At 35.9% G+C, this 26,153-nt stretch overlaps 1 protein-coding gene across 6 annotated transcripts in view; it reads left to right on the top strand.

Moving 5' to 3' along the window:
• The window catches only part of SPATA1 (spermatogenesis associated 1), an 84,041-nt gene extending 58,026 nt beyond the window's left edge, over positions 1-26,015 (top strand). For 3 of the 6 annotated variants that reach the window (XM_074221796.1, XM_074221791.1, XM_074221792.1), the window contains 5 exons: positions 9,260-9,368; positions 10,727-10,867; positions 15,785-15,963; positions 23,447-23,545; positions 25,862-26,015. In XM_074221796.1, the coding sequence (XP_074077897.1) occupies positions 9,260-9,368; positions 10,727-10,867; positions 15,785-15,963; positions 23,447-23,545; positions 25,862-25,963 (630 nt within the window). In that variant the 3' untranslated portion in view covers positions 25,964-26,015. The other 3 variants (XM_074221793.1, XM_074221794.1, XM_074221795.1) reach the window with 3 other exon arrangements.
• The last annotated feature ends 138 nt before the right edge of the window (positions 26,016-26,153 follow it).

Raw genomic sequence — 26,153 nt, 5'->3', positions numbered from 1 at the left:
CCTCAGACACTTAATAATTACCTAGCTGTGTGGCCTTGGACAAGCCACTTAACCCCATTGCCTTGCAAAAAAAAAAAGAGAGAGAGAGACTATGGGTGAACATGGTAGAACACAATGGAACAATCTCCTCCCTAGTCATCCTGGAAACTTTTTCTTGCAACCTAAAATTGCATTAACTTTTAAAAATTCTACTTTCATATCATCCCTATCCCTTAACTCTATGATCATTAAGTCTTTCTGTGCCTTAGTTTCCTCATGCAAAAAATAGATATAATCATAGTGTCTACTTAACAGGATGGTTGTAAGAATCAAATGAGATGAGTTAGGTAAAGTGCTCTGCACCCTTATAGCACTAGAGAAATGCCAGGCATCATCATCATTGTTAGCCCACACCTCCATATTAATAGTGTGCAACTTGGCCAGATCTTTCACTGAAATCTTGGTTAATTAATTCTGTGGCATTCCCCTAATTTATCATTCAAGTAGTAATTGACTATTTCTTGACAAAATAAGTTTTTATTGATGCTTTTTTGAAATATCACAACTATTTTCAGATATATTTCTGAGCCCTTACTTTCCACAAATCCTTTCTTTTAGCCAAGAAATACAGCTGAATTAAAAAAAAATAAAACAATCCACAGTGATTGCCTCTTAAAGTATATGTACCATTCTTCACCCATAGTCTCTTAATACTTCAACTTAAAGGAAATGCATTTTGTGTTGTAGTTATTCTATAAATCCCATCATTTCATCTTCCTCTGTGCCTCACTCACCCTAAATTGGTTTTCATTCTCACCATGGTTTCCAGTCCCTGCCTCCTCAATTCTTTCCAGGTTGTTACCCTGCCTCTTACCCATCTTCTCTTCCCAAACTTCACCATATTGCTAACCAGTTTATGTTACATTGTTCTCTGCTCTTATCCCTTCCTCCTTGCCTTATTAGTATTTATGATTTACCAAACTCCAGTCCAGAATCATTATCATCATCTCCCTCCTTTTAGTGTTGCTGAAGTCTGGGAGATAATCACACCTTAGTACTGACTAGTTTTTTCTTCTCCAATCAGCTTTATTTTGGAATTTCTGCATTGGCTGTTGTCAACCTTCTTTCTTCTTCAAGTCAGAGGAAGTGAGTTTCAAACCTGCTTCTATCATTTGCTGCCTGTGTGTTATTGTGCAAGTAATATAACCTGATTAGGCCTCAATTTCCTCAGTTATAAAAATGATGGAGTTAGACAAGATGACCTTCAAAGCTCTGTTTTGTATGAATCTATGATCCTTCCCTGACCCTCTTGGTCAGAGACTTTTATTGAGAAAAATGGAGACCATTTGTTGAGTTCCCTCCTCTCTGCTACCTATCTTAAAAAAAAAAGAAAGAAAGAAAAAGAAAAACCCTTAATATCACTTCCTTCCAATGTTGTATTCCTTTATTTCAGTCTCCGAAGAACTGGCCTTCTCACCAAGGCTGAACTCTCCACAATTGTGTTTCTCTCTCCCTCTCCCTCTCCCTCTCCCCTCCCTCTCCCCCTCCCTCCCTCTCCCTGTCCCCTCCCCCCAGAGGAAGAATACTCTACAAATTATCTGTGCTCATTGCCCCCTACTTCTACTCCACTCACTTTCTTCTCAATCCCTTGCAATTTGGCTTCTGAAATTCTCAGTCAATTTAAATTACTTTTTCCAGTTTCCAGTAATCTCTTAATTGTCAAGTCCTGAATTCTCACAGCCTTCATTTAATTTAATTTATTTAAGGCAATGGGGTTAAGTGACTTGCCCAAGGTCACACACAGCTGGGCAATTATTAAGTGTCTGAGGCCAAAATTGAATTCAGGCACACCTGACTCCAGGCCAGTGCTCTATCCATTGCATCACCTAGCTGCACCCCCCTTCATTTAATTTAAACTACTGTTGTTAAATTATTTTTTCCTTTTCATTGTCTCACCTTTTTGGCTTTTGCTTTCAATTGAGTTAGAGGAGTCTAGAATTTCTGATATATTTTATTTTATGAATTCTGTTTCAAATTTTTTTGCTACCATTAATTGGGCAATATGGCATTCAAGTTTTCTGTTGTGTATAATAGATTGATTCAGTATTCCAATATTTTTCCATAGGTCTTCAACAGCTTATTCAAGGTTTTCCTGCCATGGTGATTTGATATCTGTCCTTAGAAATATTTTTTGATAGCTTTACCTTTCTTTTTATGGTTCTTGGTATGGTAATGACTGCTACATATCTGTTGTTTTCAGATCTTGAAATATTTTTATACTTTTTGTCAAAAATATTGTGAAAATGAGTTCATTCATGATGGTAATAGCTAGCTTTTTAAATTACTCTGTTCTGGTTTAGTTGGTCTTTTAGTTGTATTCATTCTATAGAACTCAGAGGGGACTCTTGAGAAATTTCAGCCTCAGTATGCTCATCTCCTCTTGAAAAATCATTTGAGTCATGAGCATTATTTTTGCCATCCTTTTCATTAACAGAATTTCTAGTGTTTCTGTTGAGAAGTTTTCAATGATAGTAGGTTCCTCAACTTTTCCCTCTTTAGATTTTAATTACTGCTCAGCTTTAGTTCTTATTTACTCTAATCTGGATTTAGAGAGATGAAGTTAATTCTTAGGATTGCCCCTCATTGGTCTTCAATATGTCATTGTATGACTTGGAGCTGAGGGTACTATTTACAAAAAAGATCAAGTTCCAGTTTTGCTATGATAGAGTTCTAATGTGTAATAAAAGGGTTCAAACCATGAGTTCACTTTGTGCTCACTTGTGGCATCCAGCAGGTGGAGGAGTATTGCTATTTGTGGTCTGTTTTGGTATGTCTTTCCTGGGGGTAAGAAAATGTTGTTCCTTCCTTCTCAAAGAAAACCATGACATCAGGGAGCTGATGCCATAACAGGCACATGAATTGGATTTTCATGAGGAGGGCTGTGCTAAATCAACAGCCTCCCTTTCTCCTCCAACTGGGTCCAGTGGCCAGATATGAATCAGGACCACTGAAGATGGCCCTGGATATGAGGCAGTCACGGTTGACTTGCCCAAGATCGTAGCTAGTGTTAAGTATCTGAAGTAACATTTGAACTCAAGTCCTCCTGACTCAAAGACCAGTACTCCATCCACTGGAACCCCTTCTTCTCTGCTCTGTGTGGGACAGATGCCACTTAAATAAACTTCAGAGATCTCTCAAGGTATGAAGAGAAAGTTTTATTCCTTTCTCCTGGAATGGCCCCAATCCATTACTGAGAGACTGAGGCAAAGGCAAAAATCCCAGGAGTCATTTTTATCCTAACACAACCTCCCCCCCATTCTCATTAGTTAAGAATGTGGTCTTTACAATCTAAACCCCTAAACTAATTTAAATAATTCAATCAGAGATAATCCTGAAGACTCAGTAGATAAGAAACAAAAGTCAGTTTGTTCTTTACATTCTGATCCTAAGAACATTCCCTGATAATCTCAAAAGTTGTTTGTCAGGGGAAGAGGGTATAATATTCTACTGAAGAAATCGCAGACTTTATCACACTCTGACCCCGGCTCTGGGGTTATTGAAAGTTCGTGGTGTCATTTTCCTTTATCCAGACCAGGTAGTTATGACTATAGTCAGATCTTACTACCCCTTTCCTTATCTCCTAATATGTTTCCCTTCCTCCTCCCACTTTCCAGTCCATCCCTCACAATCTGCATAGGGGACTTTTCTTAAAGCATCTGAGCTTGTCACTAAGTTAGTGAGTAAATTCCAGCCCCCCCACCACCACCACCATTCTTGGGCTAAGCACATACTCCTCTACTCCTTCCTTAGGGCTGGCCTTCCAGGCCTCCATTCTGTTGTCCATCTAGACCCGCCTTTTGCTACCCATATTGTTCCCAATGCCAGGACTGCACATTCCCCCCTCCCTCTTATTTAGAAACCTTCCTTCAGGGCTCCTTTCAATATGCTTTTCTTGTTCACCTAGACTGGTCCTGCCTCTTCTCCTCAATTATTGTGTCTTCATTTTTTATTGAGAGAAGGGGCTGTTCCATTTTGTCTTTGTATCCCCAGAGGTTAGGATAGTGACAGGTACATGATAGGTACTCAATAAGTGCTTCTTGGTTGATTATAAACTATTTTGTACACACTTGAAAAGATCATCTTTAGTAAAGAGAAAACTGAAAAAAAATAGGAGTTAAGCAGATTGGCCCCTTTCCTCCTTCAATCATCATTGTTCCAGGAGTACTGGAACATACATCATATCCTGTCCATTCCAATCCAAAAGATTACTAAATGAAATAATAGGCAATTCTTCTTTCTCTCAGTATTCAACTATTACTGTAGCATCTGCTCTAAAGCAGTACCAACCTTGCTCTGCTACCAGACCTTTATTTAGCAGAATTGGGAAAAAAACCTTTGTCACTTATTTTCCTTGTCATTGCCCTCAGGGCACTCAGATTTCATGTGCCTGCACTATTCTTCCTGCCCTGCCTTGCTTTTATATTTGTTCTGTGTCCACCCTCCATACATTTTTAAAAGTCTAAAATGGCCCTTGGGTACCCTATTTATCTACAGCAGTCGTTTTGGACAGCTGTCCCTTTTCCTTACCTGTAGAATTTCTTCACTTTATAGTATTATTCTGAGAACTTCCCTTGCCTTCTAGGTTTTCTCCTCTTATAGAGTTTTAATCTATTCAATCCCTCCTAAACTTTTTGTGACCTCTCCTCCCAAATCTAAGATATGGGTCAGAGTAGCACCTTTTTCCCTCTTCTCTAGTCCAAATTCTAATATATAGTGATCTCATATCATAGTTCCCATCATTTTTGACCCAACCAAATAACTTTTCTTTGTTGGTAAGATAATTCCAAAATAGAATTTTTCCTTTTTTGGTTTCTATATCTGTCTGAATATGAAACTTATCATCCTCAGTCAAGTCAAGAAGTTATTAGCTACTTTAGTTTTAAAAAATCCTTGTTTTTAAATTAAGAATTTAAAATCCACTAAAATGAGCAACTCCAAACACACAATAGAATAGAGAGAGTTGTAAAGAAAAATTGACACATATAATTTGATTTTCTTTTTTAAATATATAGCAAATTCAACATATTACATTTTCGATGCTGTTCTGATTGTGATTCCTTCTGGCCTTCCTTCTGTTCTCTTCTGAGCATTTAAAAAACATTTTTCAATGTCACCCTTTTTTACCTTTTCTTTTCTTTTTGCAATTTAATTCCTAACTCTGCCTCTCCCTGCCCCTATCTTAATGAAAGAAAGAAATAAGGACAAAATCTTCATAATGGATATGCATATTTGAGCAAAAAAGTTCTCACACTTAGTTTTTGAAAATGTATGTCTGTTCAACTGAGATCAATGTATAACATGGAACCAATGTAATGACTAACAGAATGCCCTTTGTGGGGGGTGGGGGGAGGGGAGCAAGAATGGGGGAAAATTGTAAAACTCAAAATAAATAAAATCTTTCTTGAAAAACTTAAAAAAAAAGAAAATGTGTGTCTGCAACTGGAATACATCACTTCTCTATCAGGAATGGGACTATTCTCCCTTAGGCACTAAGAGAAGTTCTTTAGCTAGCTAGGTTCACTCCTATATAATGCCTCCATGCCAGAGCTGTGATGGTGTTATCCATATGCCACTTATTTTGAATTTATAGCCAAGTGGTCTATAACATATACACCCATGTTTTCCTCTTCTGAATTCCTGTATTTCTTGACATGATTATGTCTTATTATACAGTTCTATGTTCCTTAATCAGTAAACTTTTATTAAATGTCTAATATGTATTGGATACTGGCTAACCTGTGGAGATATAGTAGGAGACAGTCTTCACCTTCAAAGAACTAACAATTTAATGGGAGAGACAACAACCAAATATTTGCCAACACATTATATACAAGATAAATAGGCAATAATTAATAGGGAAGGTACTAGAATTAGGAGAGGTTGGGGAAGGCTTTCTGTAAAGAATGGGAATTTTTAGTTGGGACTTAAAGGAAGCCAAGGAGGTCAGTAGGCAGAGATGAGGAAGGAAAGTGTTCCAAGTCTAAGGGATAATCAGGAAAAAATGCTCAGAGATAAGAGATGGAGTAACTTGTTTCTTAAATAGCCAGGAGGTTAGTGTCACTATATTGAAGATCATGTCAAGGGGAGTTCGAATACTGGAAAGGTAGCAGGGTTTGAATGTCAAACAGAGCATTTTGTATTTGGTCCTGAAGGCACTAGGAACCATTAAAGTTTATTAAGTAGACAGATCTACACTTTAGGAAAACATTTTAGTGGCTGAATGGAGGATGGATTAGGGTAGGGAGAGTCTAGAGGCAGGCAGACCCACCTGCCTGTAACACAAGAGTGAGGTGTTGAGAGCCTTCACTAGGGTGATGGCAGAGTCAGAGGAGAGAAGAGGAATGTAGGTGAGGTGCTCCAAAAGTAAAAATCAACAGGCCTTGGCAACAGGTTGGATATGGGGGGAAGTGAGAGAGAGAGGAGTGATTCAAAAATGATGCTCAGATTTTGAACCTGAGGAACTGAGATGATGGTGCTACCCTCTACAATCATAGGGAAGGTTCAGCAAGGCAGAGGCCTTGGGGGAAGGATGATGGATTTTCTTTTGGAGGTACTGAGTTGAATATATCTACTAGACAGTCAGGAGCCCATTGCAATCAAATCTCTAACTGGGATTAAGATCACTAGTTCATGTGTTTATACAAATACTTGGCATATTAGCACATAAACACTGGATGCCAAGGGTTTTATTAATCTCCTGGGAATTTATAGGTAATTCAATTCATATTTTTCCTACAGTATAGTGACTCTCTGTGGCATTGAACTCAGTTTTCTCCTTTTTCTTTTCAGTTTAAAGACCTTTGAGGTAGACATACAAGGCTTCAAGACCTTTATTTACATTGGTAACAATCCTTATTAAGTGCATTACATTTCTTTCCAGAATCCTGTTATTTCTATATTTGAATTTATGTTTTGAAAACTAAATTCCATTTTAGATTCCATTTCTTTCATTCATGAACATTTACCAACTTTCCTTCTCTCTTTCAAGGGATTTAAAAAATAAAAATATTTTAAAAAGCATTTATTATTTAATACCCAATATAAATACATTGTGTATATCCTTCCAAGTCTTTCAATCTCCAGTGTCTTGTTCAAAACTATCAGAAGTAGGTAACCATAATATCATTTGATGTGTTCTCTGCATCACCAGTGTATGTGCCCCAAAAGGACAGCAGGCTTCTCTGTATCAACAAATACAACACTGTCCCACTTACCTAGCGCTCAAGATTTTTGGCAATCATCATCTCTCTAGAATAAACCTGTAAACTCAGAGTTAAGGGGGAAAAAAAAGTTGAAAAATAGCAAGATTTGTTATAAATATAAATATAAATGGATTTATTTATTTTAAAGATTTGTTATAAAATTAAGACTACTGACTTGAAATATATGTTTACATGGTTTCTTCTGGAACTCTAACCTAATTACAATGCATAGCAAATTAGAATCTGTAAAGCAGGGGTAGGATCTAAGGTAAATCAGGTAACACAAATTCTGAAAGATGGTTGACAATGAGAGAGATACAAGAATCCATAACTAGTGAAAAAATAGTTTGAGAACATTCCCTGAAAAGGCAATCTATTTAAGCCATCTACATTTTGATAGCTTCTACTGATTTTCCTGCAATAGAGAGGGTCATACTCTTATGATATATCCTAACATAATAATTTTCCTAATGATGCATACTGGATCATCAAGAGGAGGTTAAATTGTGTTCAGTATTCTTTATGCCACAGCCATGGAAACTATAATATTTGTCCCATCAAAACCCAAACAAAAATTAATAATAATAATGATGATAATAATATAAAACATAAGCCTCATTTATCTGGAAAATTAACTTATCTGAAACATCATAGTCTTGAACAATTTTAGTTAAATGAGGTATGTGTATCAAGGATCATAATGGAATAGCTACATAATATAGATTGGCAGTTAGCAGACATGAGTTCTATTTTAATCTTTACTACAAAGTCTATATGACTTTGAAAAGATCATTTAACCTTGTTCCAAACTTTCCTTCTAGTTTTCCTTTCTACTTCATTAACACCCCAGGATGTTTGAATTGTAAAGAAGACATTCAGTTCAATCTTGTTAGAAAGAGAAAGAATAAGAATACAAATTCTCTTCCAGTCCATTCTGCTAATTTTTTTCCTTCCTTTACCCAAAGGAGGTGGACTTCAAGACATTTCTCTCACTCATTTTGGTGCACATGAATGATGAAGTAGTATGGTACCTAACACTCACTCTCCCAGGGAGTGGACAGTCAGAGGAATTCAAATGGCTTTCTCCTGCCACATATATTATTTCAAGAAGGAAAGTGTTTTTGAAAGTACATTTATGTGAACTATCAAATAGTAAATTGATATAACTTCGGGGGAGGCAAAGACAAGCAGGACAGTTTTAGAACTGCTGAGTTTGAATTGTTATGTGTTTACAAATTATAAACTGTATGAAATTGAGATTTCATAGTTTTGTTATAGATTCCTTTTTATTTATATATGTAAATTATTACATATGCTAATAATATTTGTCACAATCATTAAAAAAGAAAATTGATGCACAGTATTAATTGGTATGGTCATCAATTAATAAGGCAATTTATTTGGGGGAATGTTTGTAGAAAGTGGGACAAGCTTTTGGAATTATTTGCAACAGTCATTTCAATTCTTTAATTTTGTAATTTTGAAGTAATACAGTTGGCTTCATTATGTTTGCTTTGTGCAAGAGGACAATATTCTAAAGGAAGAAACTAGATCATTTTAAGTGTTTATAGTCAGTATTCTTACCCCAACAGCACTTTGGGATCTGGCCAACTGGGGCAAGGATGTGGTTAGAGGCAGTTTCTTTGGGGTCGGGGTGGGGGAGTGCATATGCAACAATGGTTTATAGGGTTGGGATATTTTGTTTTCCTCTTTGATGCTTTACATGTATCAGCACTCTGTGAAGTCACTCTACTACCTCAGAATATACTGTTTTAATACCATCACAAAGAGGCTAATGACTGTACCCCACTAAAATTAAATCTGTAAGTACGCATCCGAAAGCCAAGTGGATCACAAGTGTGCTGGGATACTGTCTACATTGGCTGTACCTGATGCTTAGTCTACACCATAACTACTTAATGTGACTGAAGTTGGGCAATATTACAGAGATTTTGCATCTGAATAGCTACTCGGGTAATTTATTAATGAGTATTTTTTTCTATTGACAAATATTTCAGTCAGGTGACGAAGATTATGACAAGCTACCAGGTTCTTCTGCTCCTCCTTCACTACCACTTCTTGCTTTTGCTCCAGGAATACTTGAATCCTCTATGTTACAAAATGAGAGTAAGTTATGTGAGATTCTATCATGTAGGTGACTCTAAGAAATGAAGCTCAAAAAAATGACCTGTTTATGATTAGTTTGTAATACTACTACATTAAAAATAGATGCTAAAATCTGAATTCTCCTGCTTTAGTTAAAGTCTGATATTTTCTACCCCCAAGATTTAATCGAGAAACTCACTTTATTTTTCCCATGTTACATTTTCAAAACAAGTTTTAAAATTCATTTTTTTAAACTTTGAATGCCAAATTCTCTCTTCTTCTCACTCTCAATCCCATTCATTGAGAAAGCAAGTTATTTGATATAGGTTAAAAATGTGGTCATGCAAGATATTACCATAATAGTCATGTTGTGAAAGTAAACATAGTCCCCCCCAAAAAAGGAGAAACCTCAAAAAAAATAAAGTAAAAAATTATGCTTCAGGGGTAGCTAGGTGATGCAGCAGATAGAGCACCAGCCCTGGAGTCAAGAGGACCTGAGTTCAAATATGGCCTCAGACACTAAATAATTACCTAGTTTGTGTGACCTTGGGCAAGTCACTTAACCTCATTGCCTTGCAGGGGGGGAAAAGTGTTCCAGTCTGTATTCCCAAAACCATCAGCTCTGTCTTTGGGGATGGATAGTATTCTTTATCATAAGTCCATCAGAGTTGTTGTTTTTAGATCATAGCCTTGCTGAGAAAAGTTAAGTTATTCACAGGTGACTATCTTACAACATAGCTGTTGCTTTGTTCACTTTGCACTTTGCATATGCTCATCTGAGTTTTTCTGGGTTTCACTGAGAGCATCCTGTTCATCATTTCTTATTGCAGACTAGCTTTCCATCATAGTCACACAACACAGTTTGTTCAGCTGTTCCCCAGCTCCTGGGCATCCCCTCAATCTCCAGTTCCTTGACACCAAGAAGGAGCTGCTGTAAATATCCTGACACGTGGAGGGTCCTTTTCCTCCCTGTTTTTCATCTCTTCTGAAATCTTGACCTGGTCATGGCATTGCTAGGTCAAAGGGCAGCATGGTTTTAGAGTCGTTTGGGCAGAAAAGAACTCATTTTAAAGGGGAAAGCATGGCCACTGCCATTTAGACTTAATGTCTCAATATTTGATTGCATTTGTACTTGAATTTACAAATATATTTTTAAGAAGAGAATTAGAATGTCCTTTTAGCATATGTGCTTAGAAAATATTTTGAACTTCCCTTTATAAAATTTTCTTTTTGAACATATTCAGAACCTAAAATGAAATGTTTGCCATGTAGGTAAATACTGTAGAGTCACAAAGAAAATACCTGTCATGTGTGTGATTTTTTTCCCTAATTGTAGAAGATTTCACCCTTCTTTAGCTTCCAGATATTTATGAGTGTAGCCTTCATTTCTTTAGGACTCAAGATTATGCAACAAATGAAGCAAGTGAAGGAAGAAAGATGTCATTTGGAAGAGACAAGAGAAGACCTGATAAGAAAAGTGAAAACTTTATTTGAACAAAGCAAAATGAAAAGATATCGTGGTATAACTTATTAGATCTCTTATAACTATATACACAACTATTTAAAGCCGTTAAAATAAATATAAATTAGAATTAGTGCTTCATTGTTTTTAGTATTTTAGCATTTGATACATCTAGTGAAGTTCAGAAGTAACCCCCTCCCAAATACCTGTTCTACAAGGGTCTAATATAAAATATGATAGTCATACTTGGTCATATTCTATCAGTCAATTTCCAGCAGGTGATATAGAAACAAAGTAAAGTAACATCACATCGACCTGGTATGAATCCAAATTCAAGCCATAAGCTAGCTAGTGATAAATATTCAGATGCAACCCTTATTTTTAAAAGTATGGGGATTTGAAGATATCATCAGGGAGTGACATGCAAAAATCTCATGCCTTCAAAATAGAATATTCTGTAAGAAGTCAGTGTATTGCTTTAAGAGTCAATGATCTTGTGTTCTCTTCAGATGAAGTAGTCAGCAAAGTTGTTTGCAATGTGACCTTAGGCAAGAAGGTCTCTAATCTTATACCCCAGGGATCTGTGCTTGGTTTTTGCCATTTGATGTTTTTATCAGTGATTTAGACACAGATACATAGAGAGCATCTGTGTCAAAGGCAGAGATGACACAGTGCATCAATGACTGCACTAACACTGTAAGAAGACAGAATTAGAATTGAAACAGAATTTGACTGGTTAGATCATTGGGCAGAATCTCAGAATGTTATGTCATAAGAATAAATATAAAAATCTCACAATTGAGCTCCAGAAATTAATTTTATGCGTAGAAGATGAGATAAACATGGTCATATGTTTTTTAAAAAAAGATCTGGATGTTTTAGTGAGCTATAACCTCAATAGGACCAACAGTGGAGTATTGAAGCCCCAAAAGGTAATCCAGTGTTGGAGGCATAGCTTTCGAGAGCAAGGAGATCATCCCTGTGCTCTGTCTTGTTCAGACCACGTCTAAACTTTATTGAATTCTGGAATCCATAGTATAAAACAAGTACATTGATAAGATGGAGAATATTCTGAGAAAGACAATTAGAATGGCCTCAAATTTATCCTACATAAAGTTTGGATGAAAGAAGTGGGAGAAAACTAAGAAGCTGTTTTCTGAAAGGCTGTCTTATAGGGATTAAACATGTCCCTCATGATCTCCTTGGGTGGGTGTATAAGCAATGCACTGTAGAATATCAAAGAGACTGATTTAGGTCAGGGTATATACCCCTCGAACAGTCCCAAAGGGAACTGGGCTGTCTTCAAGGAGATGTGGGATGACCCCTAATCAAATATTTTTCAGGTAGGGATTGGATAAATTGACTGCTGAGATCCTTTCCAAATCTCAAATCTTTGAAAATTCCTCTATGAAATAAAACTACTTTGTGTGTGTGTGTGTGTGTGTGTGTGTGTATGTATATTTATATATATATATAAATATATTTATACAGATATATGTGTGCATATATGTATATATTGATGGTAGTGCTTAATATATGTCTGACACTGTGCTATGTGTCCTGCAATAATGTCATTTGATCTTGCCAACAACCTGGGCAGCTAGAGATATTATTATCCACCTTTTATGGTTGAGGGAACTGAGGTAAACAGATTGTGACTTCCCCAGGGTCACACAGCTGTTATGTGTCTGTGGCTGAATTTGAACTCAGGTCCTCTTAATTCCAAGGCCAGTGTTCTATTTACTGCACCACCACCTAGCTACCTGTGACTAGACATGAGTCTAGACTGAAGTCTAAACACCAGTATAATGTTAGCTCCCTGAGGGAAGAGGCTGTAAATATTATTGTTATAGTTCTAGTGTCTATCATGGTACCCTTGCACATAATGTTCACACACACAAAAAAAACTGAAATAATGAATTCATAGCCTTGTTTTGCCACATTTTTCAGTTTTATGGGATTGGGCAAGTCATTTTACATTAGGGGTCTTATTTTTCTCATCAATAAAATGATGAGTATAATAGGTAATCTCCATGGTCCTTTCTGGTTCTAGAATTCTATAAATTTCTTTCATTCTATTACATGAAGGAAAAAAGTTATTCAATAAAAATCAACCTTAAACTGAAGTTTTCACTAAGTTTAGGAAGGTGAAATATATATTTTTTTAGTATTTATGTTTTCAAATTAAAATTTTAACAGTTTAGTTTAAGTCACTAAAGATCTACTGGAAAGAATCAGTTGGTTTTTATTATGAATTTAATCATCTACTAATATTCAAATACACAAATAAGCAGTGGGTGAGGGAAGAATTGAACATGAAGTTTATAAACATCTGGTCTCTACAATTTAATAAGGTAGTAAAAAGAAATGCCTTTTTTGCTTTAATTCCCTTTATTCTCATAGCTTCCCTCTGTTTCACATTCCCTAGTCCACCCACCCTTGTAACAAATCCATTATAGTCAAACAATATTTCTCTAGTTCTTATTGGCAAATGGAAACATACCTTAAATTTTTTGAAGATGTGATTGGTCACTGCATGGATTAGAGCTTTAAAGTCTTTGATGTTTTTCCAGTATATTATTATGGTCATTGTGTCAATTGTTCTGGTGCTGCTAACTTAAATCTGCATCAGTTCATGCAAATATTCCCAAATTTCTCAGAATTTTTCGTATTTATTTTTATAGCATTTTCACTTAGGCTTATTTGTTCAGGCTATAAATTGACGGACATCTACTATGTTTCTAATGCTTAGCTACCACCAAAAAAAAGTGCTACTTTAAATGTTTTCGAATACATGGACCCTCTGTCTTTGACCTTTTTGGAATTCTTTGGAAATCTTTTGGAAGTCTTCCCAGGAATATTGCTTTAAAGGGTATAATATAGTTAGTGCGTGCACTTAGATTTCCAAATTGTTTTCCTAAGCTGTTTGAATAATTCACAACTCAACCCCTAATGAATTAGTATGAATTGTCATCCAAAAAAACCTTTCAAAACTTGACATTTTCATCTTTTGTCTTTGCCAATCTGATGGGTATGAGAAGAAATCTAAGAGTTTTCATTGTTCTTATACACAATTTAACTTTTTTTTTGTGGTAACATACCTTTCTTTTGTAAATTGCCTATTGATAGACTTTGACCACTTTTTTTTCGGGGAATTGTTTTTGTTTTTGTATGTGTCTGTTTTTATCAAGGCCACAAATATATAGAACTTTATCAGAGATATTTTCCATTTGATTTTTTCCAGTTAGTTGATCTTTTGAGAGAGAGAGAGAGACATATATCTTATGATGTGACTTTTTTATGTATGTCAAAGATCCATTTGAAGATTATTGGGGTAGATAATATGGTATAAGATGGTAGTCTAAACCTATTTTTCAGTATACCACTTAATGTAATTCAATTCACAGAACATTTGAGGCCTGAACATTCTAAATTCCCAAATAGTTATATGACTTTAAGTTATGTTTTATAACATTTTTCCTTTCTGTAAAATGTGGCTAACACAGGTCCCTCTTACAATCTCACAAAGATTCTTAAAAAAATCTTACCAAGATTTTGGACCCTAAAAAATAGTGCTTTATGTGGTATTACCCTTCAGGTAGGTAGGGTCTGGGACTGTGATTTCTTTGAAACTCCTGATGTGGAAATTCCCTCCACTCCTCCAGTCAGTGCAGACTGACAACTCTTCTGTACCTTATAGTCTTTAAAAATTGCCTGGGACTCTTAACAAATAGATATTCAGGTATAATACCACATAAAGCACTATTTTTAGGGTCCAAAATCTTGTTAAGACATGTAAGACCAACAGGAAATAAAGAATATAGCAATAGCATGTTGGAAATATGAATATCTGTTTGCTTCTAGAGTGTTTATACTTGGGGCAGTTAGAAGATGCAGTGGATAGAGCACTGGGCCTAGAGTCAGGAGGACCTGAGCTCAAATCCGGCCTCAGATACTTAATAATTGTCTAGCTTTGTGACCTTGGGCAAGTCATTTAACCCCATTGCCTTAAATAAATTTTTTAAAAAGTATACTTCAGTGATTAAATATTACACAGCAGTGATTATACTGCTAATATTCCTATTTTGAGACATATGTAATCTGATAACACCATATTTTAAATTGATTTCTGATTGATACTTTTAACTTAGCTCAATCCATAGTACCATTAAATAGAATTTTTGACTCTTAGTAGATTGGAGATTATGATTCCATATCTATATCAGCTTTCATAATGATAAAAATGGAACTCCCACCCCGTAGTTATCAGGCTGGTTTTAACTTTTAACAGGTCTTTTTTTCGATAAACTATGATGCTGAATAATTTAACTTCACAAAAACAGACATTTAAAAAGTTTGAAGATACAGCTCCCAAATAGATAATTCATTGACTAAGTAGAGACACAGCCAGTCAGCCATCATCAACTATAATGGAAAACACCTGAAAATGCCCCACACTGGGTATAACAAGCACATCTTTTACTTTCATGGACTAAGATAGCTAATGGTCAAAAACTAATGAAAAGCAATCAGTATAAGAGAAGGGTTTTTTTTGGTTGTTTTTAGTTTTTGCAAGGCAATGAGGATAAGTGGCTTGCCCAAGGCCACACAGATAATTATTAAGTGTCTGAGGCCAGATTTGAACTCAAGTACTCCTGACTTCAGGGCCAGTGCTCTATCCATTGTGCCACCTACCACCCCTAAGTGAAGTTTTAATAGTAATTTTCAGTATTTGCTATTAGTGATTTCCAGAAATGTCCATGGGATTCAGTTAGAAATTTTGATTTCTGGCCCTAACTTTGCTATTGTGTATCCATGGACAAATCACTTAAATTTTATGTACCTCAGTTTCTTCATTTGTAACATGAAGGGGATCAATTGTTTTGATGATCAATAAGCTACTTTACTGAATGGTTAAGCTCTAAAAGTAAGTGATTTTATTAAGTTGAATACCAGTTTTTCTTTTTTTTTATAGCTCAAGAGGCTTGGAAGAAGAAATATTTTGAAACTAGGAAAATCACAACTTCTTTGGAGGAAATTCTAACCAAACTACAAGAAGATTTAGAACTTTATTATAAAAAATTGCTCATGCAGCTAGAAGCTAGGGAGATCAAGATGCGACCAAAGAATTTGGCAAACATGGAAGACTCAAAGGTATAATAATTTATGCCCTTTTGGGTAATTTTTCTATTTCATACATGTTTTTAAGAGAATGTACATTGGAACTGCTAATATTCCTGTTTGGGGACATATGTGTAATCTGATAAGACCACATTTTAAATTGATTTCTGATTGATACTTTTAACTTAGTCCAATTCATGGTACCATTAAATATGGAATTTTTGACTCTTTAGTAAATTGGATGATAGTATATATGATCTTGTGTCTTTATCACCTTTCATAATGACTATTGACAAAAACTAGAGTAAACATTTTTAGCAAAACTGCTTGTGACATGAGTTTCTTTTACACATATTCCAAGGATTGAATGAATTATTTAATAAATATTTGTGGAATTGAAATGAATTCCTTCTCTGTAAGTCAAGGATTGATATTAGTTGATGTTCTCATTTTACTCCGCTGGGTTGTTTTCGGGCAGTCAAAAGATTTTATTTATCATTGCCTGTATGCTAGATATGAGGGAAACATTTTGCAGACTTTAAATTGCTATACATTGTGAGTTGTTCTTTTATTCCACTGTGAGTGAGGAACAAAATTTTTCTGCTGATTCAAGGGGGAATAATTAGGAGCAATGAATAAAAGTTATAAGAACAAGTTTTAGGATTAATGTCAGGAAAAACTTTCCAATGCTTTGATTTATCTTGGAATGGAATAGGCAATTGGGGAAAATAGTAGAAATAAATTGGGAGGCTTTTAATTGTGACAGATTATATAAATTTGACTCCAGGGTTGTCATATCACAAACTCTATTATATATTAATGCTACTGAGGAATGAAGTTAAGCCTGTGGTCAACCAGCTGGGATCCTTAAAAAAAAAGTCCTGCTGCCTTCTTTGTGAATTTATATCCTTAGTCTTTTCCATTGCTTCTGTGAGTCAATTGCTAGGTTTGCCACTCTGAACCCTGATTAAGGCTTTGCAGACTCTTAACAGAGTCCTTGAGCCTCCGAACTGAAAGGGACTTCAGTTGTCATCTATTCCAGCTTTTATCTGAACAAAGATATCTTCTGCTACTTATCTAAAAATTACTTAAAGATCAAGAGAAAGATGCCTGTCTTCCCAAAGTGCCTGTTCCACCCCAAGATAGGAAGGAATACAAACCATGATCTATCCTTAACTTTTACAAGGAAGGAATTCAGTTAAATTCAACAAACATATATTATGCACCTGCAATATGCAGAGAACTATGATCAGTAGTGCTGGGGGAAGATACATAACTAATTTATGTCCTTGTTTATAATCTAGCATTGAGGAAAAGATATTACAGCTAACTTTAATACTTATATTTACAACATAATACATGATATATTTATTAGAAAGACATAAAAAAGTATGTGTAAGATGTGGGTGAGAAAGGTTGTTGTGCAATAAGTAGGATTAGGGAAGGGGTTTATGGAGGAGGTGCCATATGAGTTGAGTTTTAAAAGACAGGTGTAAAGGTCAATGGGCTAAAAGAAGAAACAGGACAGTTTCAGGCACAGAGAATATTGAGACAAAAGGCCTAAGGGTAGAAAAGTCCAGAGAATTGTTGTCAGACAGAAAGCATCATAGTTTGGCTGCAGTGTTATGTTTAAAAGGAATGTTATATAAGGTAAGATAGAAAAGACTGGGAAGCATCAGATTATTCAGGCCCTTGAATGCCAGAAAAAGGAGTCTGAATTTTACTTAGTAGACATTAGAGAACTAGAGAAGATTTTTCAGTACAAAAGTAACATGATCAGAATTCTGCATAATAGATGGCCTTAATTATTCTTAGTGATGCAAAATGGAAAAATCTGATTCTGTTTTAATAGATTTTTTTTCTGTCACTGGCAACATTTTTGTAACTACCTAAATCAGGTTTCATTTGTTCTCAGAGTTAAGTTTGGAAATTCAGCAAGGTCAGTTCTCCTGATTATCATTGCTCTATCTTTGCCTCAAGGAAATGTTTTCCTTGAAGGATGCAGGTGGATTCCAGAGAGTTTGTTCTGTTATCCAGGTCTGGTCCACCATCACTAAACTGTCCTCACAGGTGGACTCAAAGATGGACTCACAGGGGGAGGGGGGAGTGGTTGCTAACCCATCACTTCCAATGTCCAGTTCAACATATTGTTTCTTATGCCATGATGCTACTTATGAGCTTTATAACCAATCATACTGTTTTCCCTTTCTATTCTAGATACTACTCCTTTTGTCTATAAAAGAAATCTGTCCTCTGAGGACTAACAAAACATGACTTAATGTAGTTACAAAATGTCTTGGCTTTTCGGAGAATGCTGAGACCCTATTTATTGGCAAATTTGTTCTTTGTCATTAAATTGATTTTACTCAGAATGTTGAGCCTGTTTTGCCTCAATTTTGATCTTAACAGTGTAGGAGGCTCAATTATCTATTTTAAGCATGTGGGTGGGGCATAATTAGAACTTGAAAATATCTCAAGGAAGGTGGTCAGCCATAAGAAAACCTGACTGCCCTTGATAAATTCTTGTCTCCTGACCCAGATGAGCTCTATCATACAATATCAAAAGAACTGCTGAATCTTATCAATGATATTCCACATGTCATAGATGATTGGAAAAGTACCATGGGTCTGGAAAAATTAAAATGTTGTCTTGATATTTTTAAAAGGGGCAGAAAATGGATTCTGAAAACTAAAGGTCTGTAAGCTTGCCTTGGAATCCTGGCAAAACTTTATAAATGCTTTTTCAGGAGATGATTGGTTAACAACTAGAAAAAAGGATCAGTTAGCAGAAATCAAGCCTGGCTTCATCAAGAACCAATCATGACTGACTAACCTCATTCCTTTTCTAATAGGATCACTAAACTGTGGAAGATCAGGCAAATTAAAGATATTTATCTTGGATTTAGCAAATCATGTAATAAAGATATCGCACTGGTACTCATGAAGAAGAGAGATGTGGGCTGGACAATGGTGCGATTAGATGGATTTACTGCATGGATGTTAATATTGAGAAGGCTCAATATGAATTCATTGATCACTGGGCAAAGAGCTCTCAATTAGGGTATCAACTGTCACATGCATATTTATAATTCTTAACACCCTTCTGCCCCCATTTCCCTACCCTTCTCTCGCTCTGCTGTCCTCTCTGCAGCAGAGGAAAGAAAGCACACAAGATGGATCTTTTCTGATTTCCATTTGTTTCATGAGCTGCCATTCTTTTTTTTATTAATTTTTATTAAAGATATTATTTGAGTTTTACAATTTTCCCCCCAATCTTACTCTGTCCCCCCATGGAAAGCACTCTGTCAGTCTTTACTTTGTTTCCATGTTGTACCTTGATCCAAATTGGGTGTGATGAGAGAGAAATCATATCCTTAGAGAAGAGACAAGAATTCTAAGAGCTAACAAGATGAGACAATAAGATATCTGTTTCTTTCTAAATTAAAAGGAATAGTCCTTGAACTTTGTTCAAACTTCACAGCTCCTTAACTGGATACAGATGGCACTCTCCTTTGCAGACAGCCCAAACTTGCTCCCAATTGTTGCACTGATGGAATGAGCAAGTCCTTCAAGGTTGAACATCACTCCCGTGTTGCTGTTAGGGTGTGCAATGTTTTTCTGGTTCTGCTCATCTCACTCAGAATCAGTTCATGCAAATCCCTCCAGGCTTCCCTGAAATCCCGTCCCTCCTGGTTTGTAATAGAACAATAGTGTTCCATGACATACATATACCACAGTTTGCTAAGCCATTCCCCAATTGAAGGACATTTACTTGATTTCCAATTCTTTGCCACCACAAACAGGGCTGCTATAAATATTTTTGTACAAGTAATGTTTTTACCCTTTTTCATCATTTCTTCAAGGTATAGACCCAGTAGTGGTATTGCTGGGTCAAAGGGTATGCACATTTTTGTTGCCCTTTGGGTGTAGTTCCAAATACATGAGCTGCCATTCTTAAAAAACTCATCCCCTAGTTGGGGGTGATGATAAGGTATATCTCTTTCATAGCCTTCAAGAACCCAAGATCCCTTCAATGCCACGATGAAATAGGGGAGTATATTTTGGTGGAGACTATAAATATTCTATTGAAAATTACATATTTTCCTATCAAAGATATCCCTTTTAGGGAACAGCTTATACTTGAATCAGCATGGAATAGGGGAGAAATAGGGTTCCACATATGAAACTGAGTTTTATTGAACTAGACTCACAGATTCTTGGAGGCCACTTCATCTCTTTGGGTGTAGTTCCAAATACATGAGCTGCCATTCTTAAAAAACTCATCCCCTAGTTGGGGGTGATGATAAGGTATATCTCTTTCATAGCCTTCAAGAACCCAAGATCCCTTCAATGCCACGATGAAATAGGGGAGTATATTTTGGTGGAGACTATAAATATTCTATTGAAAATTACATATTTTCCTATCAAAGATATCCCTTTTAGGGAACAGCTTATACTTGAATCAGCATGGAATAGGGGAGAAATAGGGTTCCACATATGAAGCTGAGTTTTATTGAACTAGACTCACAGATTCTTGGAGGCCACTTCATCTAGTCCATCTGTTGGTTTTCCTTTAGATGCTTCCTGTTTCTGAACGTCTGATGTCATAGAATATGGATGTCATATTGGACATAGAATTTATCCCATTCTACCTACTTCTGACCTGATGGGTTGATTCTGGTGGACAGACCTAATAATGATCACAAAGTTGTTCTCCTTTAAGGGAATAATTCCAGACCTGAGTAGACAGGTTCTCTTTGTAATGAACTTGTGCCCTGACACAGCTACTACTCTGGTGGAAGAACTCCTTCCCCCCTTATGTCTAGCTTCCTATATGTCTTCTAATTGGTCTCCCTGCCTTGGGGGTAGAGGATGGGGAACTCTGGTGGGGAGCTACCAGACTGATTTTCTAAATAGCCAGTCTGACCATGACTTTCCTATTCAGTAAACCCCAGGGTGTGTCTATTACCTCTACAATCAAATAAAAAATTCTCTTCTTGGCATTTTAAGCCCTTCATAACCTTGACCTTTCTTTCTACCTTTCTAATCTTAAACTTTAATCCCATTGATGTATTCTATTGCCCAGAGACACCAGCCCCTTTGCTATTCTTTGAAAGCAACCCTCCATCTCTTGATTCCATGCCTCTTTAAAGGTTGCTCTCCATATCCTGAATGCTTTCCCTCCTCTCCAGGTGGCAGGTGGCCTTGGGCCTGGAGTCAGGAATTCAAACTCAGATCCCAGCCATGAAAGCCTGGGCAACTCACATATCCTTGCTTTGTCTCAGTTTCCTCAACTGTAAAATGAGAATAATACCTCTGTCTGGCTGATGATTTTGAGGATCAGATGAGCTTGACACATGATGAGCACTATCTAAGGATTACCTTTTCTTTTCCTTCTTGTCTCCATCTCCTGACCTTCCCAAATTTCTCCAAATCTCAGCATAGAGCTCTCTTCCTGCAGAGTCCTTGTCTGGTCTTCCTCCTTAGCAGCTGGGCTTCCTTTACCCTACATAGATCTTGGATATGCCCATTGTCTTCAAGTATTTGAAAAGAAGTATTATTTTTGGTCCTGGAGGACAAAAATGTATGGGAATAAGGAGTAATTGGGAATTAGAATTTCAGTTGGAGATAAGCTCCTTGAGAGGAGGAATTGTTTCTTTGGTCTATGGCTTAAAGCTTAACATTAACAAAATAAAAAAAAAGTAAGACTGTGGCAACTGGTTCCATCACTTCCTGACAAATGGAAGAAGAAATAGAAACAATGTTAGATTTTACATTCTTGGACTTAAAGATCACAGAAGATGGTGATTGCAGCCATGGAATTAAAAGACACTTGGCTTCTTGAAAGGGAAGATGTTGGCAAATCTGGATAACATACTAAAAAGCAGAGACATCACCTTGCCAACAGAGTTCTGTATAGTCAAACCTATACTTTTTCCAGTAGCAACATATGGATATGAGTGGCACTCTAGGGAAAACCAAGTACTACAGAATCAGTGCTTTAACATTGTGATACTGTAAAAGACCTTTGAGAATCCTCAGACATTACAGAGATCAAATCAAATTTAAGAAATTAATTGAGATTATTCACTGGAAAGTCAAAAATACTCAAGCTAAAGTTTAAATACTTTGACCACATAATGAGAAGATGGGACTCATTGGAAAAGACCCTGAAGTTGGGAAAGACTGAAGGCAAAAGGAGAAAGGTATGGTAGAGGATGGGATGAATGGAGTCATGGAAGCAAGAACGTGAGTTGAGACAGATTCTGGGTAGTGGAGGAGAGAAGGGCCTGGTATGTGTGGTCCATGGTGGTAACAAAGAGATACGACTGAACAACAAAATCAACAGTACCTTATAGTGCCAGGCACGTTATAGGCACATTGTAGAGAGGCAGATTTAGGCCCAGTGTAAAACTTTGCAACAAGTTTTTTGAGGATGGGGGGAATTGTTGAGGGTGCTAAGCAATATTTTAGATCCTTGATTTATCATTGTGAAAAATCTGTGACAATCAACAACAGGTTCTCCAGAAGTACAGTGCTTCATTGTTTCTTGATTAGTCATTTTTTTATATCTCAAGTCTTTCTTTTCTTTTCTTTTTCAAGCCTTTCTTTAAAGGCCTTCTAAAGCAACAAGATTCATAGTTAGTAATTATATTGAATATGGCTTATATTCTTGCAACTGAAATTTTCCTCAGAAAGTTCAGTGATTCCCTACTTGCTAAATAAAATTGTCTTTCCCTAGGCCTTATTCTTCTAGATCTTTCTGGAGAATTTGGTCCCTTAATCACCCACTTCCTCTTAAAATGATTTCCCCAATGCATTACCATTTCCTTATTGGCTCCTCCTATTACCTAAATGTCAGTATTTCACAAATCTCAATCCTTGACCCTGTTATCTTCACACATTCTCCCTATGAGAATGCATTACCTTTTCTAACTTCAGCTATCAACTATATGGATAATTCCCAAATCTAGTTATCAAGAACTGAACTTTCTCTAAATTCCAATAACTTATTTTTCAAGGATTTAATGAAACATTCCCACTTTATATATCGAATCAATCCAAATGCTACATGTCTGAAATGGAAATCATCCTGAAAAATGTCCCCAAATACAAATTTAGATGGAATATATTTTGAGGATATGGTCTAACTTTGGCAACAAAGCAAGAAAAAAAGAGGGAAGTGAATGGTTCTGTGGAAAATATGGAAGAATTCCAAAATCAGAAACAGGGGCATCATAAAGAGGTTGTCAAGGATTGTAGCAAACATATTATAAACAGGTAAAAATCTTATAGACAAGTTATACCTATATGTTGAGCAAAGTATTTGCTATATCTCCAAGCTGGTCTTCACCTGCAATGAAGAAGGTTGGACTGAATGACTGAAAATCCCCTCCTAGCACTAAATTCTGTGATTCTGGGTTTTAAGTAAAGATATGTATGTGTGTGTTTGTGTGTGTGTGTCTGTATATGTTTTTGTGTTTACAAAGTTATACTATGTGTGTTTACTTCCTAGAATAATCTTATAATCCAGATCACTGAAGTACAGCACGCAATTGACCAGCTGAAAAGAAAACTGGACACCGACAAAATGAAGCTCATGATAGAAATCAAGGTAATTTTGGCTTCTATTCATAGTACAAATTATTCCTTAATATAAAACATTTTTACACTAACCTTATATTGTAAGATTTGAATAATTAGGGTTGATTGTCTTGTGATCCAACAAGATTAACCCTCTCAACAAAAAAATAAGCACTGAACTGGAATTAGATCACTTAAAAAAGCCCTACTTGGCCAAAAAAAAATTGAAGTCTGTTTAGCCAAGACTAAGGCAGAAACCCCATCTTAATTAGTGAAACTTCAAAGCTATAGTGCATCTTTTCTTCAAAGAAATGGAGTTTTAATAAGTTTGTAGCATGCTCTGGGCTAGAAAAAAGTTAATGGGAAATTTTGCCAAGTAGAGATTTTAGATCTATTTTGATTGCATAAGATTAATATGTATAGAACATCCTAAGTTCTGTTATACTAGTATAAATGCAGAATGCAGGATTCGAGCTTAAGCAAATATTCTTGCTAAAAAAGAATTATCACATACACCATATTTAGTTCACCACTCTACTACTTTACAAAGAATTAAAATATATAATATTAAAACAAGGAGGACTAGAAATACAGAGAATGAGAAAGTGTTTGTTTATTTAGTCATTTCAGTCACGTCTAAGTCTTCATAACCACATTTGGGGTTTTCTTGCAGTGATTTGTCATTTCCTTCTCCAGCTCATTTAAAGATAGTAAACTGAAGCAAAGAGGGTTTTTTGCTCAGAGTCACCCAGCTAGGAAATATCTGAGGGTGAATTTGAACTCGGGTCTTCTAGACTCCAGACCCAGTCCATGACCCTGTTTGGCTACCCCTGAGTATGAAGTTAACACTCGTATATCTTTGTCTATTTTTGGTACCCCAAAACAGTACATCCTGATTTATAAACATACCAGAATATAATTGAGATATAGAAGGAAAAAAAATTTTTTTTTAAGGTCCTTTCTATTTAAGGACAATGTACCTGACCATGGGTCTTTTCTTGTAATTAGTACTAATTGATATGATCAAGCAGTGACCAGTGAGATTAACCAGTGAAGATAAATATTTTAACCATAAATATCTGACCTAAGGTTGACTAATATTATGAAATGCAGTATAGCATGATGATGATGATGATGATAATTATTATTGACACGTGCTTTAAAGTTTGAAAAAATATTTTCATTTGAGCCTTACAGTCAGTCTATGAACCAGGTGATATTTGTATTATCCACATTTTAAAGATGAAGAAACTGGGACTTGAAAGTTGAAGTGACATGCATATGGTCACATCAGTAGAAAGGACACTGATAAATCCAAAACTGCCTCACCTAGGAAGTATCAGCTTCTTCATCCTTAAAATAGGGGTAATACTTCCACTATCTACCGCATATGCAGATGGGAGAACAAAGTACTTTGGAAACTTCAAAGCTTAAATAATTGTGAGTTGCTATCCAAATTCATTTATCAGATTTCTTTATAAAAATCTTTATTCAGTCTGTGATTCTGGACTAATTTTCTAGTTACTAGTTTTAAATAACATTGTATTTGTTACCTTAATATTTTGCTGGTTTCACTGATGCAGATATTGTTTCACACTACAGATCAAAGCTCCTCTATGGTTTTCAGGACTTCCTGAGGGCAAAAAAAGTATTATCCTGTGGCCAGCCTGACAATTGGTTTCTAAAATGTTTTAAAGATGGTTCTTGGACATGATAAAGTTATTCACTACCAAGCTCCACCCTTGAACCTTTTCAACCTGGTGGTACTTGCCCAAGCTTCTGATACCACCTCTATGGCAATATAAGACATTCAAATAGGTCTTTTATTCTAGTGTGTGTTCCAGTGACAAATGCTCACCTTCTGATACGTTAAATGGACAGAAGCTAATATATGCAAATCACTGCCAACCTTAAAGCCCTATATAAATATTGGCTGTTCATTATTGTTGTTAAAAGATTGTCATTTAGTAAAATCTCATTTTGAAATTTGAAAAAATATAAAAAATTGGTATCTGGTTTTTCATCATTTTAAGTAAAATATAATTTCTGAAAGCCAAATGAAGCCTAAGAACTGCTAGCTTTGAATATCATAGTAAAATTTTGTTGTTCAACCAGCTAGTTTTTTTCTCTCTCTGAAAGTTAAAAATATAGACAAAGGTCAATGGTATTAGGGGATGAGAACCCAGAAGACCAGTGGAACTGGCAGCTGCTAAAACTGCATGACTATTGTGATTGCCTTCAGAATGCAGATGTGAGATTTAATTAATCTTTGAAAGGTACTTAAAATCATTTCAGCCCAGTTCTCATCTGGGAGCATTTCCTTTACAGTCTCCAATTCTTTTTGCAGATGAGAAAACAAGCTATTTCGGACATACAAACATTAAAAGTGGAACTGGAACAGAAGAAAATGAAGTCATCTTTAAGCTCCCAGTCAAACGTATTTACTTAGAAGTAATCTTATTTTTCAAAATGTTTAGACTAATTTGAAGATTGTCCATCCATTGTTCTTGTCACTGTTTCTTTATAAGCCTTGTGTTTCTATTCCTTTATTTTTCATACCGAGTTTATGAAGTGACCCAGGAAATGTTAAGCACAGTATACTTCTTCAATACTGAGGATCTGTGATTTTGCCAGAGTGG

This window comes from Macrotis lagotis, chromosome 2 (genome assembly GCF_037893015.1).
Source record: "Macrotis lagotis isolate mMagLag1 chromosome 2, bilby.v1.9.chrom.fasta, whole genome shotgun sequence".
Taxonomy (NCBI): domain Eukaryota; kingdom Metazoa; phylum Chordata; class Mammalia; order Peramelemorphia; family Peramelidae; genus Macrotis; species Macrotis lagotis.
Note: the sequence above shows the minus strand (reverse complement) of the source record. Positions and strands in the feature narration are given on the sequence as shown.